Source organism: Dufourea novaeangliae, unplaced genomic scaffold (assembly GCF_001272555.1).
Source record: "Dufourea novaeangliae isolate 0120121106 unplaced genomic scaffold, ASM127255v1 scaffold112, whole genome shotgun sequence".
NCBI lineage: Eukaryota > Metazoa > Arthropoda > Insecta > Hymenoptera > Halictidae > Dufourea > Dufourea novaeangliae.
Window position 1 is genome coordinate 1,744,533 of NW_015373993.1, and position 15,122 is coordinate 1,759,654.

General features: G+C 36.6%; 4 protein-coding genes across 4 annotated transcripts; 3 read left to right on the forward strand and 1 right to left on the reverse strand.

Moving 5' to 3' along the window:
- Positions 1-832: 832 nt before the first annotated feature.
- Positions 833-3,672, forward strand: LOC107187805 (E1A-binding protein p400-like). The gene is made up of 9 exons (XM_015575979.1): positions 833-881; positions 953-1,059; positions 1,242-1,277; positions 1,349-1,517; positions 1,587-2,074; positions 2,162-2,446; positions 2,526-2,644; positions 2,729-3,577; positions 3,660-3,672. The coding sequence occupies exons 1-9, from the start codon at positions 833-835 to the stop codon at positions 3,670-3,672; spliced, it is 2,115 nt and encodes a 704-aa protein (XP_015431465.1).
- On the forward strand, positions 3,661-4,152 carry LOC107187893 (ataxin-2-like). The gene is made up of 2 exons (XM_015576080.1): positions 3,661-3,713; positions 3,788-4,152. The coding sequence occupies exons 1-2, from the start codon at positions 3,672-3,674 to the stop codon at positions 4,094-4,096; spliced, it is 351 nt and encodes a 116-aa protein (XP_015431566.1). The 5' UTR covers positions 3,661-3,671; the 3' UTR covers positions 4,097-4,152.
- A 1,902-nt stretch (positions 4,153-6,054) lies between these two features.
- On the forward strand, positions 6,055-8,154 carry LOC107187806 (cytochrome P450 6k1-like). The gene is made up of 6 exons (XM_015575980.1): positions 6,055-6,461; positions 6,551-6,789; positions 6,860-7,090; positions 7,168-7,445; positions 7,713-7,902; positions 7,993-8,154. The coding sequence occupies exons 1-6, from the start codon at positions 6,055-6,057 to the stop codon at positions 8,148-8,150; spliced, it is 1,503 nt and encodes a 500-aa protein (XP_015431466.1). The 3' UTR covers positions 8,151-8,154.
- Positions 8,155-8,235: 81 nt separating this feature from the next.
- On the reverse strand, positions 8,236-13,959 carry LOC107187826 (DNA topoisomerase 2-binding protein 1). The gene is made up of 25 exons (XM_015576000.1): positions 13,849-13,959; positions 13,632-13,771; positions 13,397-13,529; positions 13,222-13,329; positions 12,953-13,159; positions 12,668-12,884; positions 12,470-12,598; positions 12,320-12,396; positions 12,088-12,257; positions 11,885-12,023; positions 11,700-11,826; positions 11,400-11,615; positions 11,142-11,323; positions 10,907-11,073; positions 10,635-10,840; positions 10,425-10,558; positions 10,127-10,357; positions 9,988-10,056; positions 9,748-9,908; positions 9,547-9,668; positions 9,421-9,485; positions 9,217-9,354; positions 8,956-9,156; positions 8,630-8,859; positions 8,236-8,553 (listed from the first exon to the last, which is right to left on the reverse strand). Exons 1-25 carry the CDS (start codon positions 13,957-13,959, stop codon positions 8,331-8,333), a joined length of 3,903 nt encoding a protein of 1,300 aa, XP_015431486.1. The 3' UTR covers positions 8,236-8,330.
- Positions 13,960-15,122: the final 1,163 nt, after the last annotated feature.

The window sequence follows — 15,122 nt, forward strand, 5'->3', positions numbered from 1 at the left end:
AGGTTTTTCGCGAATGTCTTTAAGTGACATTGTAATTTATACACTTGGTGATATAAGCATAGAGATTGGAGGAGTGAGACACCCCGACTGTATCATATTAGGTGATAGTTAAACGAGAACTCATACACACAGCAATTACACATTTAGATTTAGCACGTTAGGCGACGCCGCAAATTGTTGGCCCCCCCACCCCAGTACTCCCCCTTCCCCTACATGCAATTGTTTGCGGCGTTCGATGATATAAAAGAAACAAATACGATTGGAGAATAGACAGTCGATTCAGAAGTAACAGGAACACAACAGAGAAACAAAACAAGTAATACTGTGAATGCGCCGTACTTTGCTCTCGTGTAACGCCTTGTATATTACATAAACTCACAAGGTGACGACCTGATTGCATCGCTAGACTTAAGGAGTTATTCGTTTAATGGTATGCCCCACTGTAATATTTAAGTTGCGTGCCTGTATTTTGTATGATCGAGTGATTCCGAGGAAGGAAATAAACAAAATATTCCTTGCTACGAAGATACGATGTGTTCTCTTATTTCTTGGTGCGTTTCCAAGTCTGTTCGATCAAAGGTTCAGTTCCGTTTTGGTGTCAAATTTTGCTCAGTGTGCTTGGTTATATACGCAGAATACAAACTAGTATCAAGATCATCTTATCGCTGATCTTGCATTCTCGCGATGTTTGGTGTGGCAAGGCTAACATGACCGCACATTAAAGAAAATATAACGGAGGAAAAAGAAAATGTCTGTTTTTTTTTTTTCTTGTATGACACTTAGACGATGTAGCATGCAATAGATGAAAGCTCCAAAAATAATGATTTCGAAAATGGCACCAAAACACTGCCTTTGCCATTCCAAACTTGGAGTCAGCCAAGGTATAAGCAGGCACATTATTGAGCGTCTTGCACAACGTTTACGATACGTGTGAGAAATAATAATTACTTAGGCGGGATCGAAATATCTGAGATCTTCAAAGAGACGAATGAGCCTTTGAACGAGCAAAGTGTAACTGCACTTCTTCCTATTCATTTCCTAAGACATTCCAAGATCATAGTACGTTTGTTCAGCATTGTATTCTGTTGGGACGTTCATTTACGCAGAAGATTTATGAAGATGTTAACAAACGAATGGAGATACTAATTATTTTTACACTTCATCGGCATTATATAAAGTTACATACGGTGTACACGACGACCTCGACTTAGATCTCATAGTAGTACTTTAATATCTTACAGATATGGTTGTCGGACGATAATATGGAGCAGATGCCGGTTAGTATATACGCTAATTACGATTTAATTTTCTTCCGAGAGTGTGGCTACGTAATTATTTTAATCGTTAGATGTGGTGCCCACCAACACCTCCAACGACGGATAACGATGTTTACATCGACTACTCGTTGGGATTCCTTTATGAGAACACCCCTATGTCGGAGGCCCAGTTACCACCAGTATACATTAAAAAGGAACAAAAAAGGAGTAGGGCTGATGCCGGAATTAGCGATCGTGATGGTAATGTATCAGACATATGCGACATTATTTTCTCGAATGATAATGTAGTAAACTTAATCGTTTCCGCAGGACGACGCGCGGTTAAAATGCGACACAAAGAAGAGTCTGTTTACGCGCCGAGATCATTGTTTGATCGGCCATCACCGGCGCTCATGAAAATGCGTCGTGATATGAAATTGCACAAGCATCGTGCAATTGTTCGTCCACCGATTCCACTACCAGGCATAAAGCCGTCGCACGTATCGAAATCTTCTACAGATCAAGAGCATGTCTTAGATTGGATGATACACGAAGACTGGGCCCTCCTTCAAGCAATTCAGATCTATCAAGGATTGCCGTTGAATCTAATGATTTTGTCGCCTGGACACACGCCCAATTGGGATCTGGTTGCAGACATAGTGAACAATACTTCTCGGATATACAGGTCCCCCAAACAGTGTAGAAGCAGATACGAATCGGTTATAGTACCGAGAGAAGAAGGGAAGTTACTCTACGATACCACACCGAAAAAACAAAAGAAACAGAAAGGCGTTTATAAGATGCCTCAAGTGTCCGAGGTATATCACGATCTTTCTATTGTATGTTTTAAGTGGACTGTTCGCTGGTTAAAAATACTCATAATGTTTCTGTTCGTCTTCTTTTAGCAACAAAGTAAAACTAACAGACCAATGAAAACCTCCCAGTTATATAATCAGGATAAAAATCATTCGTTTACGTTAATGTGCTGTCAGAGGTTCGATACCATAAAATCTGTGTCCAATAAGAGAACACCCACCGTTAAACCGTTACTTGTTAATCCGTTGATGAAGAACCCTACCAACGCAGCAGTTTTAGCTGAATGTGGCATTCAGTATGATAATCCATTAGCCCCCATAGAAGTTGCGACAAGGCGTGCTGATAGGATCGCGAAGGAAAAACTTAAGCATGCTGTGAGTATAATGGAATGTTTAAATTTATTTATTGGAATCATGGCATACTTCATAACATGCGCATTTCTTGCATACTTAGGTATTAACGGCTGAACAGCAGCAACAAGTAGCCGCTCGGTTACTGCAACAGCAACAGCAGCAGCAGCAGCAACAGCAAGCTCAACAACAGCAAGCTCAACAACAACAACAGCAGCAGCAGCAGCAGCAACAACAAGCGCAACAACAACAGCAGCAGCAGATTAAACTACAACAACAACAACAAGCACAGCAAACTATATCCAGTATCAGTAGTCCCCAAGTGCATCAGTTGACTCAGGTCGTCACTACTGTTGCAACGACAGGGTTGACAACTATGAAAACAGTTACAACTATGACGACAAACGTTACCACATGCGGCACAACGGTTGCTGCTTCGACAGTCAAAACTCGGCCAGGTGTAACATTGACCATGCAAGATGCAAGGACAACACCGACGGTTGTTAGCGTAGCCAATCTTCAAGCTGCCCAAAGAATTGCAACCGCGAGTTTAGTGTCCGCTGCACAGAATTCGCCGGCAGCCACTCAAAAGGGTATTGTTGGGGTCACCGTGGCAACTGCTTCTGGTAGTAAAACGCTGACTGCTGCACAACTACAATATTACAGACAACAACAAGTTCTTCTGCGACAACAGCAGTTGAAGGTATTGCAGGCACAGGCTGCGAGTGGTCAGAAAGTATCGGTGGCGGTTTCTGCTGCTGCCGCACAGCAGAGAGCTACGTTGATGAAACAGGGTCTAGCTGCTGGCACTGTTACTCAAGCGTCTGTTGGAAAGCAGACCGTGGCACGCACGGTATCAGAAACTGAGATGGCCGCCCTGATCAAGCGACAAGCGTTGCAACAGCAAGCGAAAGCCGTAGCTCAGGTACAAGTACCTGCGCAAGCCGGTCTCACGCCGGCACAAATATTCGCACAAGCTGGTTTACAAGTACAGCAAGCCGGAACTTCCGCTAGTGGCACGCCTGTCGCTACTTTGGTGAAAGCTGCGAACGTTGGTGTCCGTACCGCGACACCTCAGCAAATCCGTCAACTTGCTCTGCATCCCCAAATTATCACTCAAAGAAAATTGCCGGCGCAAAAGGTGGCTCAGCTGACGCAAGTCGCTGCCAAAACTGGCGTTCAGACACAACTTATCGTGCAGCAGAAATCCCTGCCGGCGACCATGACTGTGCAACAGATACAACAAGTGATGAAGCATGTTCAACCATCAGCGATGCAACAGTTTGCACATGTCCGTGAGAACTATTCATTTTGCTTCGTTCTCTCACAGTTTCAAATGCGTCATATGATATGTTATTATTTCAGGTGTCTACTGGACAAGCGGTTTCTCAACCAGGGCAAGTGGTTTTGGCGAAATCCTCGTTGCAGACGCGAGTAATTCCGGTCGCGTCAGCTGCCTTGAAACAAACGATTCAAGTCGTGACCGCAAGCAGCGCGCAATTGCGACAAGCTGCGCCTGCCCAAGGGAAACCAATTGTCACAACTGCGAGAGGTAGTCCGGGGCCTAGTCAAGTTAGATTACAGACTATCACGCATTCTGTTCACCCCCAACAAGTACAACAGCAACAGCAGCAGCAACAACCACAAACTCAACAAGATGCTCAACCGAAGTGAATGCGCTTGATAATTGTTTCTCGTGTCGATTAAGGATTATGATGTTGTTTGTTCAAATTCACACCGATTGAAAGAAAGAACGTTGAAATGGAGACTCAATGGTGGGACGTATCAAATCAATGATAACATTCCAAAAGATATTATACGTATTTATGACTACAATTATCTCGATCTTCATTAGAATCAGTCTTTGATTTTTTTTACATAGTACATTGACTGCAATATTCGTGCAAGTAATGCCTTTGACGTCTATGTTGTGAGAAGTACCTTTTTTTTTTAAAATAATTTAATATTCTGTTCGCGAAGTGTGATGCATTGAAATGATCGGTAACATTTTCATAATTTGATCAGTATTGATATGATCCAGTTTTATCATTTTATCGTCTTTCAAAATTTGCTGGCCGAATTTGTGCATAATAGTAATAACTTGCAGGAATTCTGTTACACATCATTATGTTTCGTCAGTTATGAGATAGCATTACTATAGGGTTGTTATAGCATTATTTGCAACGTCATATATGTTTATCAATTGCCAGTGACACGGTTGACGATTGCGAAAATATGTATAGATCAATAATCAACTATCCTCGAATGTATTGAGAGAAGATTCAACTGTAGTGTCTGTGAGATACTTGTCTATGTCCGGCGGGTTGCTCTGTCGATACGTGTGTGTACAGCGACGCTTTACGTAATGGAAAAAGACGTTACTCACATATAGTTGAAGGTAGTTTGAGCGATTAGTTGATTAGCTTTGAATTTTGATGCTTTTACTGTTTGAGGCCATTTTGTGAAACTTGTGTGTCGTTGGGAAATTGTTTTGCGTTGCTGTAAATGAATAATACGTACACTATGTATCACATGATACATGGGTATCATGAGTAACATCTTGTACAACTCTTGATAAAAGTAGATCTAATAATCGCGAATCGTTAAAATATTTTTATCGTTATCGAAAAATATATTTTTTGCCGTAAATATTAAATCTTCTATCTGCAAACCTCAAACAGCCAGAACTACGTGTATCAGAGTCGTAAATGCTGCAAAATAGCGACCTACTTATCATTCTAATTTCTTCAAAATTATAACCCGAGTCACAGAATAATTTGCTTTCTAAGATCCATAAGATTTCGACGATATTAGATTTTTAGTACTGGAGGATGTGACTTCGATTAAGGAGTATATGTTTCGATTTTAATATCTTACTTCGCGTGAAACGATTAAGTATTTTACAGAAGGTGTCTTTTTTTTTTTTTGACTTTACAAATATTAGTACGAAACAATTTAGCCTCGAAAAATACGCTTAACTTGTCAATATACTTGAAGGATGAAAGAAACGAAGAGTATGTATCTATAGTTACCTGTAGGATTTAAAAATTTCGTTCGACGATGCGGTGTTTATACTAGGATCTTTATCGAATTGTGTAAGATTGTACTAATAATAATATATAAATATATATAAATATGTATAATTCGTGTATCATAGACTCTAAAATAAATCTCTCGTAAGTAATCTTCTATATTTTATAAATTCTACAAAAAATTGAGTCATTATTTCAAGTACGTATAGTGTACTTTGATACTTGCATTCAGAGAAAATGGAGTTAAAAAATATTCTATGCATTATTCAGTATTACACAAGCTACTAAAAATCTTCTGTGCACGTGTGATTTTCGATACATGTTATCTAGTATCTCTAAAACACCATTATTACAACTTGCGGGAATTTATAAAAAGCAATGTATGGGTCACAAGTGCTGAATCATTAATCTTCAAAGCAAGAGAGGTCTTCATCTCCGATAAATATTAGATAGCAGCATGAAAAAACTGAGAGAATAGTATCACAGCGTATTGCGTGTATATGAGCTACTCAAATGTCTGTACTTATATAAGTCTATAAATGTCCAATTGAAATCAGTGTTGCAGAGAATCTGGATACGCCAAGTCCTTAGCAGTTGATGATGGCGTTAATTGCACTTATTGTGAATTTTCTTTTTGCTGTTACTGCCATTTGGGTGATTTTCTACCTGTATACGAGATACAACCATACCTACTGGAAGAGACTGGGCATTCCTTCGTTGCGGACACACTGGTTCTATGGTAATTTAGAGGATGGAATACTGTTTCGAAAATCTCCATCAGTTGTAGTTGGTGAATTACACCTTGAAGCTCCTGAAAGCGACGTGTTAGGAATCTACATTCTACAGAAGCCCTTCTTACTGGTGAGAAATCCGGAACTAATCAAGCAGATTTTAGTCAAAGACTTCAATGTTTTCCCGGATCGTTTCTTCACCGCTGAATCCCGTTCCGATAAGATCGGTAGTTCGAATCTGTTCACGATCAAGAACCCGGAATGGAGACAGTTGAGGTATAAAGTTTATTAAACCAAGTTAAATGGTAATTGGTTAATACAATGAATTCGTAGTTTCACATTGATTGAAATAATGTGTTCATTAGGACCAAGATAACGCCAGTGTTTACAAGTGGAAAAATGAAAAAGCTATTTTACTTAATAATTGAAACCGCGGATACGATGAAGAACTATTTGCATGATGAATTTTCCGATGGGACAAAAACGAAGACTATGTTGATGAAAGATGTTACAATGAAGTACACCACAAATATTATATCTTCGGTTGCTTTTGGAGTCTGTGTAAATTCTTTCGATACTAACAATAATGAATTCTTCCGAAGAGGTATGCATATGAAAGTGCCTGGTATCAATATTATAGGGATTTTCTTAATTTCTTTATTATTTCTTTAAAGCGCAAAAGGGATTAAGACAGACGTTTTTTGGTGGCCTCCAGTTATCCATTATGTTCTTCTTCCCGTATATTTCGTCGTTTATGGGCAAAAAAATATTAGGTAGTGCGACGGACTACTTACGTAAAGTGTTTTGGGATTCCATGGATAATAGAGAGATAACAAAAACCAAAAGAGGGGACTTAATTGATTCTCTAATTGAGCTGAAGAATAATAAACAAGAGAACGATTATAGTTAGTGAAAATCTGTTAATTTTCTATAATGTAACTGTCATCTATTATTTCTTCAACGAACAATAATTTGGTTACAGAGTTGAAGGGTGATGTCTTGGTAAGTCAAGCAGCTATTTTCTTCATTGCTGGTCGCGAATCCAGCGTGGCCACAATGTGTTTTGCCTTATTTGAACTTGCTCGGAACCCAGGTTTACAAAAACGGGCACGAAATGAAATTCTCCAGATATTGGAAACCCAAGAACTGACTTACGAAAGTATTCAGAACATGAAGTACGTTAATCAAGTAATTTCAGAAATTTTAAGAATGTATCCGCCAGCTCCAATTCTGGATCGAGTGGCCACTTCGAATTACAAGGTGCACAAGATTTAAGAAAAGCGTAATTAAACCTTAATCTTGTATTACGCTCACGTATGAGTAATTGAACATACACAGCACGCATGATGACATATTTAATAAGACGTAGTAATTGACCATGACCATGAATAGTGTTCGTTTACTGAGATTATCTAACACCTGCGCGTACATATGTATAAACAAAAGGCCTGTCACTCTTTTTTTTTTTTTGAGACACTGAAATGGTTGGTATTTTGGAAATTAAATCTGCTTTCTCATGTTTTGTAGATACCTGGTACTGATATGATTATAGAAAAAGGAACACCAATATATGTGCCTTTGTACGGTCTTCATCGGGATCCGAAATTTTATTCTACACCGGATCGTTTCGATCCCGATAGATTTAGCGACGAAAATAAGGGTAATATTAAACAATGCACATATATGCCTTTCGGAGAAGGTCCCCGAATTTGTATCGGTAAGAATATTATTCTTTATGTATCTACTAAGATAGAATCTTCGGTTTTCTAGTACAATTTTAATGTTTTTACTGTTAACCAAAATGTAGGTTTACGACTTGGTACAATGCAGTCTATCATGGGAGTAATCACAGTCCTTAAGGATTATGAAGTTTCGTTAGACCCTACATTTAAGTATGAAATCGAGCGCAGTAATGTTTTCCTTACAGTACCAGACGGATTTAGATTAAATTTAACAAAACTGTAAGAATCGTTCCAATGTTCAGAACAAATAGTTTCTTGTGAATTGTAAATAATGACACTATACAATCCCAAATTAAGAAACACCATAATTAATAAAATATGACAAATATATTTCCTTCTATGTACACACAAATTTTCAGTGTTATGATACAGAATCTTGTAAAAGCCGTGTATTACCATCGTTTTATTTCGGTAGTAACGCTAAATACTTTTTAAATTCAGGGATCACGCATTCTCGTGGATTTAATGGCGTTCGCGTAGTTAGATGATCACTCAGGTATTGTGGCATGAAGCAAAGGATACCTTTACTCGCCAACATTGCCCAATCGATTGGTTGACTTACTTGTTTGGCGTTAACGAAACAATGAGTGATCTTTTTCCCTTTTGGACTTGTGTCATACGGTGGTCTGAAACGAAGCTTATTAATGTATTCTATACTTAATGTATTCTAAACTGAATGTGTTCTATAACAAATGGGTTTACCTTGCCTGAACAACTTTACCACCTCCAGTTTCAACCAGTCTTCTAAACTGATCATACTTTTCCCCTGTAGCTAATATCAACGCCACCATGTTGTGAAATGGGCCGTTTGGTTCCTTTAATAATTTAAGTCTCCATTTATGAGCAGCGGCCGCGATCATCTCTTCGACTTCTGCAGCAGGATCCGGTATCACACCTTTGCTTTTCGGATTCCCCCACTCATATTTTTCTTCCTGTTAATAATGATATTAAATTATTTATAGAGATAGTGTTATGTACTAAAGGTATTGTGACATCGTATTAGATAATAATCAATAAGAAATACCGACATCAAGAAATTTTCCTTCTTGTTCGCAATCTTGCAAGTACATACAATGCAATATCCACTTCCCTGACGCAATGCTACCTAGCATTTTTTCATTTCTAGACGGTCTCATACAAAGCAAATGCGTTGCACTCATGTCGAAACTAGCGTCTAACGATACGTCGCCACCAAGGTCTTTTATTACTTGCTCACATGCTGTTCTATCCTGTTAAAAAATATGTTAAAAAGACGTACTATATCTATAATTGTAACTATTGCAACATACCCTTATACCAGAAAGCATAAATCTCAATTTTTTTGGAGGGCTTGGTTCTTTTGGCTGTTCTTCTTCCTCTTCTACTTCATTTTCTACTGTGTGGCTATTATGCGCAGCACTTTCACTCTGTTCATCGTAGATTGTTTTCTACGAATGTACGTATCAGTAAAACCGATATCACGGACGTTAGTTAATCAAAGTAGAAGATCTTACTTGTTTTGAGTGACTTGGGTCTTCCCATACAATAGCATCAATGGGTTGAGAGTCTTTTACAATAACTGTAAAGAATATATGATAGATAAACTATTAGATGGTAAGAATAAGATAAAGCATACTTACATTTTTGTATAGGATCAGACGGTTCTGCGTTATATGTGTTTGCATTTTCTCCAGAGAGAGAATACCTATTTTCAGGTGTACTTGACGTCCTTTGAAGTACTTGATCCAATTGGGCAATTTGCCTATAATGGAAACGCAGTGGTCGATAATTCTTAGAATTACTTCAATTATAAGATTGTGGCGATGTAAACACTAACTTACATATTAATTTCATTATTTTGCAGTGGACTATTTTCATTGGCAAACTGCAATTTTCTATTAATAGGTGTAGTTATGGGAACTTCACTATAATTTTTTCTGGCTTCAGGAGTTTCTGGTGCTGATGGTTGAGTACTGTCGGTATGCAATGTCTCATTTTCATCCTCCTATTATATTGAAACAGCTTGAAATTCTCATAAACATGTAAATATATTGCACGATTATACTCAGATAATTACAAACACTTACGCTTTCATTCTGGCCTTGATTTTTCAACTTTTGCCACAGTTGTTTTTTTAATTCGGAAAGAGGCTATAAATCCAATCATGTTAAAATGAATAACATGCTTGATACATAATGAAAAACGTAAATAAATACATACAGTACTAAGTGCCCTTCGTTTTAAGGGAGGTTCCTCTACCCGTAAGTCTGGGAAATTGTCAACCCATTTGACCCAACCTTTCCTTGTGTCTGGCGAGGGGTTTGATTTAAACACTTGACCATAGGGTGTTTCTGGCGTGGACACATGAAACGGCGATTGTGGTGTCTTATTCATAAGCAAGCTGAGTCTTTTATTTATTAGCGGAGTCTCGCCGGAACTACCCTCTTGACTCTACAGTAAGATTTAAATAATACCTGATGATGTGTTTCTATACTATAGATAGATGAATTGTACTTACCTGTAAATTCGGTAAATGACGCTTTGGAGTAATAATGTTTCTAGCTGATGATTCAGTTGGAGGACACATTTCACCGACATTAGACTTAGATGTACTTGTATTCGTGGTACTAGTTTCATTTGGCCTTTCAGGAGCTACAATTAAATAATATAAAAATTCATGCACGTATTTGTAGGAATTATAATAATGTTTTAGTAAACTATTACATACCTATAGTTTCTCCTACAAGATATGGGGTTTCATCAACGCGTTTTGATTGAACTGCACAAGCCTTTAACCAATCAGCAGTAACAGCTGGTAATTTCCATTTCACTGCTGCATTGTATTTGTTCCCTTCCGGCGTTGGACAGACCAAATGTGTACTTCCATAAGTGTTTCTTTCAAGGTTGGTTTTACGTACAAAGATATCTTGACACCTACAATGAATAATGTTACAATATGTTGTTTACCGCGGCTATTTTTTAACAATAAAAAAATAATACATTGCTCCCAATTTTGTAGCTAATGTTGCAAGGTACGTTCGTTCTACACCAGTATACATGCTCATTGTGATAACGCAGCCCGATAATGGATTTGAATGTTTCTTTATAGACAAAGGTCTATGATAATACATGATTTCAATAATTAATTCCTGGTTTACACAGTCTTCCTATAAAATAGTTTGCCAGTTAAGTAATCTGTAATCATACGATTTTGGAATGCAAATATGACACTTACAATAAACAGATCGGTAACAATTTCATTCACGGTATGTTTCAACGGTGCACCACATTTTGGTACAACGCCATAGTCTGGGATACCAGCAAACGAGCTTGTAACAATTTGCCCACCCATTGCTGCAATAGTTTCTGCCACATAACTATCTTTTTCGGTAAAGCCAGTTACGACGAACGTGTGTCCTGCACATAGTATCAATTTACAACTGTTCATACCTTCATGTTTACATGAAGTCGCTAAACATGTACATAGCATTACCTTCAAATAGCCTATCATTTAGAGTCGACGTTTGACTAATTGGTACTGCGCTGTCATCTGCACCATATTTGCTTTTAAGTGTATCAGATGGGAGCATATTTTCTGACTGCCTTGCTACACTTTTACGATCATTGATCAATGTTTTATCATTATTCTCTTCCACTGTAGGTGTATGTGGTTTGAGAAATTCTTGTATAGTTTTTTCACTTGTTGCAACTAGATTAAATATAAAAAGTGAATTACTGACTTGAATCTTTTTCTTCTAAAATTATACAAGTTATTGTTCTTTGATAACATTACCAACTGTGTCTTGAAGATACTGCTGTACAAGATCAGACTCTCTTTCTTTCTTTAACATTGCCATTTTTTTATCTATGTCGAAAGATGGTATCGGAACTTTTTTCGGTTTTTGCAACATTTGTAAATTCTGAAATATATATAAGTTTCAAATATTTGTGTCTTTGTTGGATATACTGCATACCTACTCTCTTGCTTAATGGAGATGGCGGTTCTGGAACTTTTTGTACTATGTTATTTTGTTGTTCAAACAAATAATTTTCCTCTGGTGCAGGTCGTTTCAGTTTGATACTTTCAGCCAACCATTCCAAAGTTAAAATATAAGGACTATATAAAATGTTTAGAATATTAGAATATAAAATAGAAGGTTTAAAAGTCTGTAATAGCATACCATAATCCTTTTGATTTCATCATTCTGAGCTCACTAGTTGCTTTATTTGCATCTCCAACAATAACGTGCGTTAGAGCATCCGATATATCGTCCAGTCGTGTTGCGCTGCCTACATTTAATATTTTATTAAGCTTGTCTCTTTGATTGGACGCAATTCCAGCAAGATAAATCTGAAAAGATGAAGGACCAATTAATGAAATGACAGTCTACAATGCATATGCGAATCACTTACATTGCATCCATCTAAAAATGGACCAGCCGACTTTGCTTCACTGAATGTAAGTCTATCCAATACGGCGACTGAGCTAGCTGCAAATTTAGGTAAACTTCAGACTGTTATTGAAATAGAGCACATTTCTCACAATTTATTACTAACCATTACTATCCCTAGATAAAGAGTCCATGGTAGAAAAATTACTTCTTGTTGTTATTAAACTTTCGTCCACGCAATTATCTTGCTGCACATCACAAGGTATGGAACTTATAGTGGAACAATCAAATGTGTCAAATGCTACAGTATGAAGAACATTATTAATTTTTGTTCAACTGTGTCAAAATGAATAAACCAGAATATTTTTACCATGTGATTTCTCCGGAGTGGAACACGCTTTTAACGATTTAATCAGGAAATCTTTAAAAGGCAATGCATAGCCCACTTTTACACTTTCGTACACCCAATTTGGTGTTAAACACGCAATGTTTGCTTGTTTTGCATACTTCAGTTTTTCGCTTATTGGACTCTTTTCAGGTGCAAGTACAACTTTAACTTTTGAACCATCTAAAGCACCCATAAATGTCTGAAAGGACAGTAATATAAATAAATGCTAAAAATTTGGGACTACAACAGAGAAATTATATATTTTACCCCTCCATGATTATTAATTAATTGTTTAATTTCTTCTTTTTGGCGTTTTGGAAGATTTGTTGATGTTACTATCAAATTCAGGAAGACGGAAGCTTTATATTTGTCAAACATGCTGTCATCGGCTTTAACGAATTCCTTTAAATTTATGTCCCAAATTGCTTCAACCCATTCCTTTGTAACTATTGGTATTTTTAGATCTATAGCAGTCTGTTGGAAAAGATCAATGATAAAGAATTACTGTTTCCATTGTAATATGTTAATAAGCTTACCTCATATTTTGCTGACATCACAGATCCTGTTACAAGATGTGTTACACGGCTGCGTAATTGTTTTGTGAAAATACCACCCATATACTCCACCAATTTTTCTATATATTCCTGTAAATATTTTTAGATTGTTAAGTACTTGGAATAGCGTATAAACAATGACATATCAAAGACATACTTTTTCTTGTGGAGGTAAACCTGAAGCACATATACAAAGTCCCCTCATAGTTGTTGTATACACTGGACTTGTACCTTCTGGAATTGGTTCCCCATTCATGAAGCAAAGTAACAAGCATCTTGGGCCAACTACTCTGTAGAAATTAATGAATATTCAATATGACATAACAATAGTCTTAAAGAATATGTAATGGTCACCATTATATGCAAATTTTATGGCAATTGGTTTTACTCACGGACACTTAAATGTCTTCAGTTTCTCAAATGTATCACCTTTAAACTCCTCCATTATAAAGACATCATTTTTAACAGGTTTCATACTATTACACTTCTTCTCATGAACCCAAATTGGTTGTAAGTCATGCTCACAACATTTCTGAAATGGTAATTAATTAAACTATGTTCTTTCTGTTGTTTAAATATGCATACAAAGTTAAAGATTCATATACTAACATTATATGCATGCCACATATCTTCAACACAATTATCTTCAGTCTTGTACTTGCTAGGCACAACAAAATAAAGATTTACATCCGGATCAATTTGACTCTCTTCATTTACCATGTTGGTAAAAAATGATGACTATCACTTTTATTTGAAGAAAGGAAACTGTAGGTAAATAGTATTTTCTTGATACTTATTCAATATATATCCTATTAACACAAAAAAACAAAAAATATGTAACTATTACTCCATTATACATATTACAAAGCTTTAGTAAATGAATTAGGCCATAGGATTGATTTTAGATTGCGTTATAATAATATATAAATTAATTACATACATAAAAAGTGTTATCAATCCAGGTAATGATTAATTAGTTACAATGACATTATGCTCACTTTCATAATTCAGGGATAGGTTAGTTAGGCCTCTTACATGAATAAATATTGGGGATCTTATTGATTCTATAAGAATGTTGAATAGAAATGTATTTTAACTATGTGCTAATTCGTACTATAAAAGTCAATAAACTACTGAATTTAATAGTGTCATTAAATGAACAGATCTGTCTAACAGAAATTCTCGCGCCTAAAGCTATATACGTAGCCCTCTTACTATTTCAGTGTCAATACCCGACGTTACCAAGAAAGCATGAATTCTGAGTATTAGAAGCACAAATGGATCATTATATATTTTATTCATATTACGTGTATCCAATATGATTTGGTGGGAATAAAAATATTCCATGCTTCGGTTTAAAGGATGAATATAATACTGATGAAATATGACGCGCGAAAGTATATATTTGTTCACTTATCTATAAGATAACTTATTCTAAATGCATCGTTAATGGACATTGTAGTAATGCTAGACGTTCTTTTTTTATTCATTTTTATATTTTTTTTTATTTGATAACGTGATATAAAAATCTTAATAGGTACATTCAATTACCTTCTGGCAATTGGTAAGGGAGTAATTAAATAATGAACTTCGACTCAACTAGAGCTCAGCTAGTCAAGCTTTCTCCATAAAAAATAGTTTTTATTAATTATTTAATTGGAATATCTGTCAGATTGTATTTCATAAACTTTGGCGCCATTGTCAAATTGGCGGGATATATTTTTCACAGATGGCGTTCGAGAACCACTGGAGGATTGAAAACTTCGGCAGAAGACGGCAGCAAAGTTAATATTTTCCATCTAAAACCTATTGGAATATCATATTTTCGGTGATAGTGTGTGCCTCTTTGTTTCCCTTTCATGATAGTCATTCCCTCCTGAATT

Bases quoted from the DNA above. Each gene is read 5' to 3' on its own strand.
- LOC107187805 (XM_015575979.1), top strand. From the start codon at position 833: ATGGCACCAAAACACTGCCTTTGCCATTCCAAACTTGGAGTCAGCCAA. The intron at 1,278-1,348 runs GTTAGTATATAC...TTTAATCGTTAG, and splicing joins ATAATATGGAGCAGATGCCG to ATGTGGTGCCCACCAACACC. The intron at 2,447-2,525 runs GTGAGTATAATG...TTGCATACTTAG, and splicing joins AGGAAAAACTTAAGCATGCT to GTATTAACGGCTGAACAGCA.
- LOC107187806 (XM_015575980.1), top strand. From the start codon at position 6,055: ATGGCGTTAATTGCACTTATTGTGAATTTTCTTTTTGCTGTTACTGCC. The intron at 6,462-6,550 runs GTATAAAGTTTA...TGTGTTCATTAG, and splicing joins CCGGAATGGAGACAGTTGAG to GACCAAGATAACGCCAGTGT. The intron at 7,091-7,167 runs GTTAGTGAAAAT...ATTTGGTTACAG, and splicing joins TAAACAAGAGAACGATTATA to AGTTGAAGGGTGATGTCTTG.
- LOC107187826 (XM_015576000.1), bottom strand. From the start codon at position 13,959: ATGGTAAATGAAGAGAGTCAAATTGATCCGGATGTAAATCTTTATTTT. The intron at 13,772-13,848 runs GTTAGTATATGA...TTACCATTTCAG, and splicing joins ATATGTGGCATGCATATAAT to AAATGTTGTGAGCATGACTT. The intron at 12,397-12,469 runs GTAATGGTTAGT...CTAAATTTGCAG, and splicing joins GGACTCTTTATCTAGGGATA to CTAGCTCAGTCGCCGTATTG.
- LOC107187893 (XM_015576080.1), top strand. From the start codon at position 3,672: ATGAAGCATGTTCAACCATCAGCGATGCAACAGTTTGCACAT. The intron at 3,714-3,787 runs GTCCGTGAGAAC...TTATTATTTCAG, and splicing joins CGATGCAACAGTTTGCACAT to GTGTCTACTGGACAAGCGGT.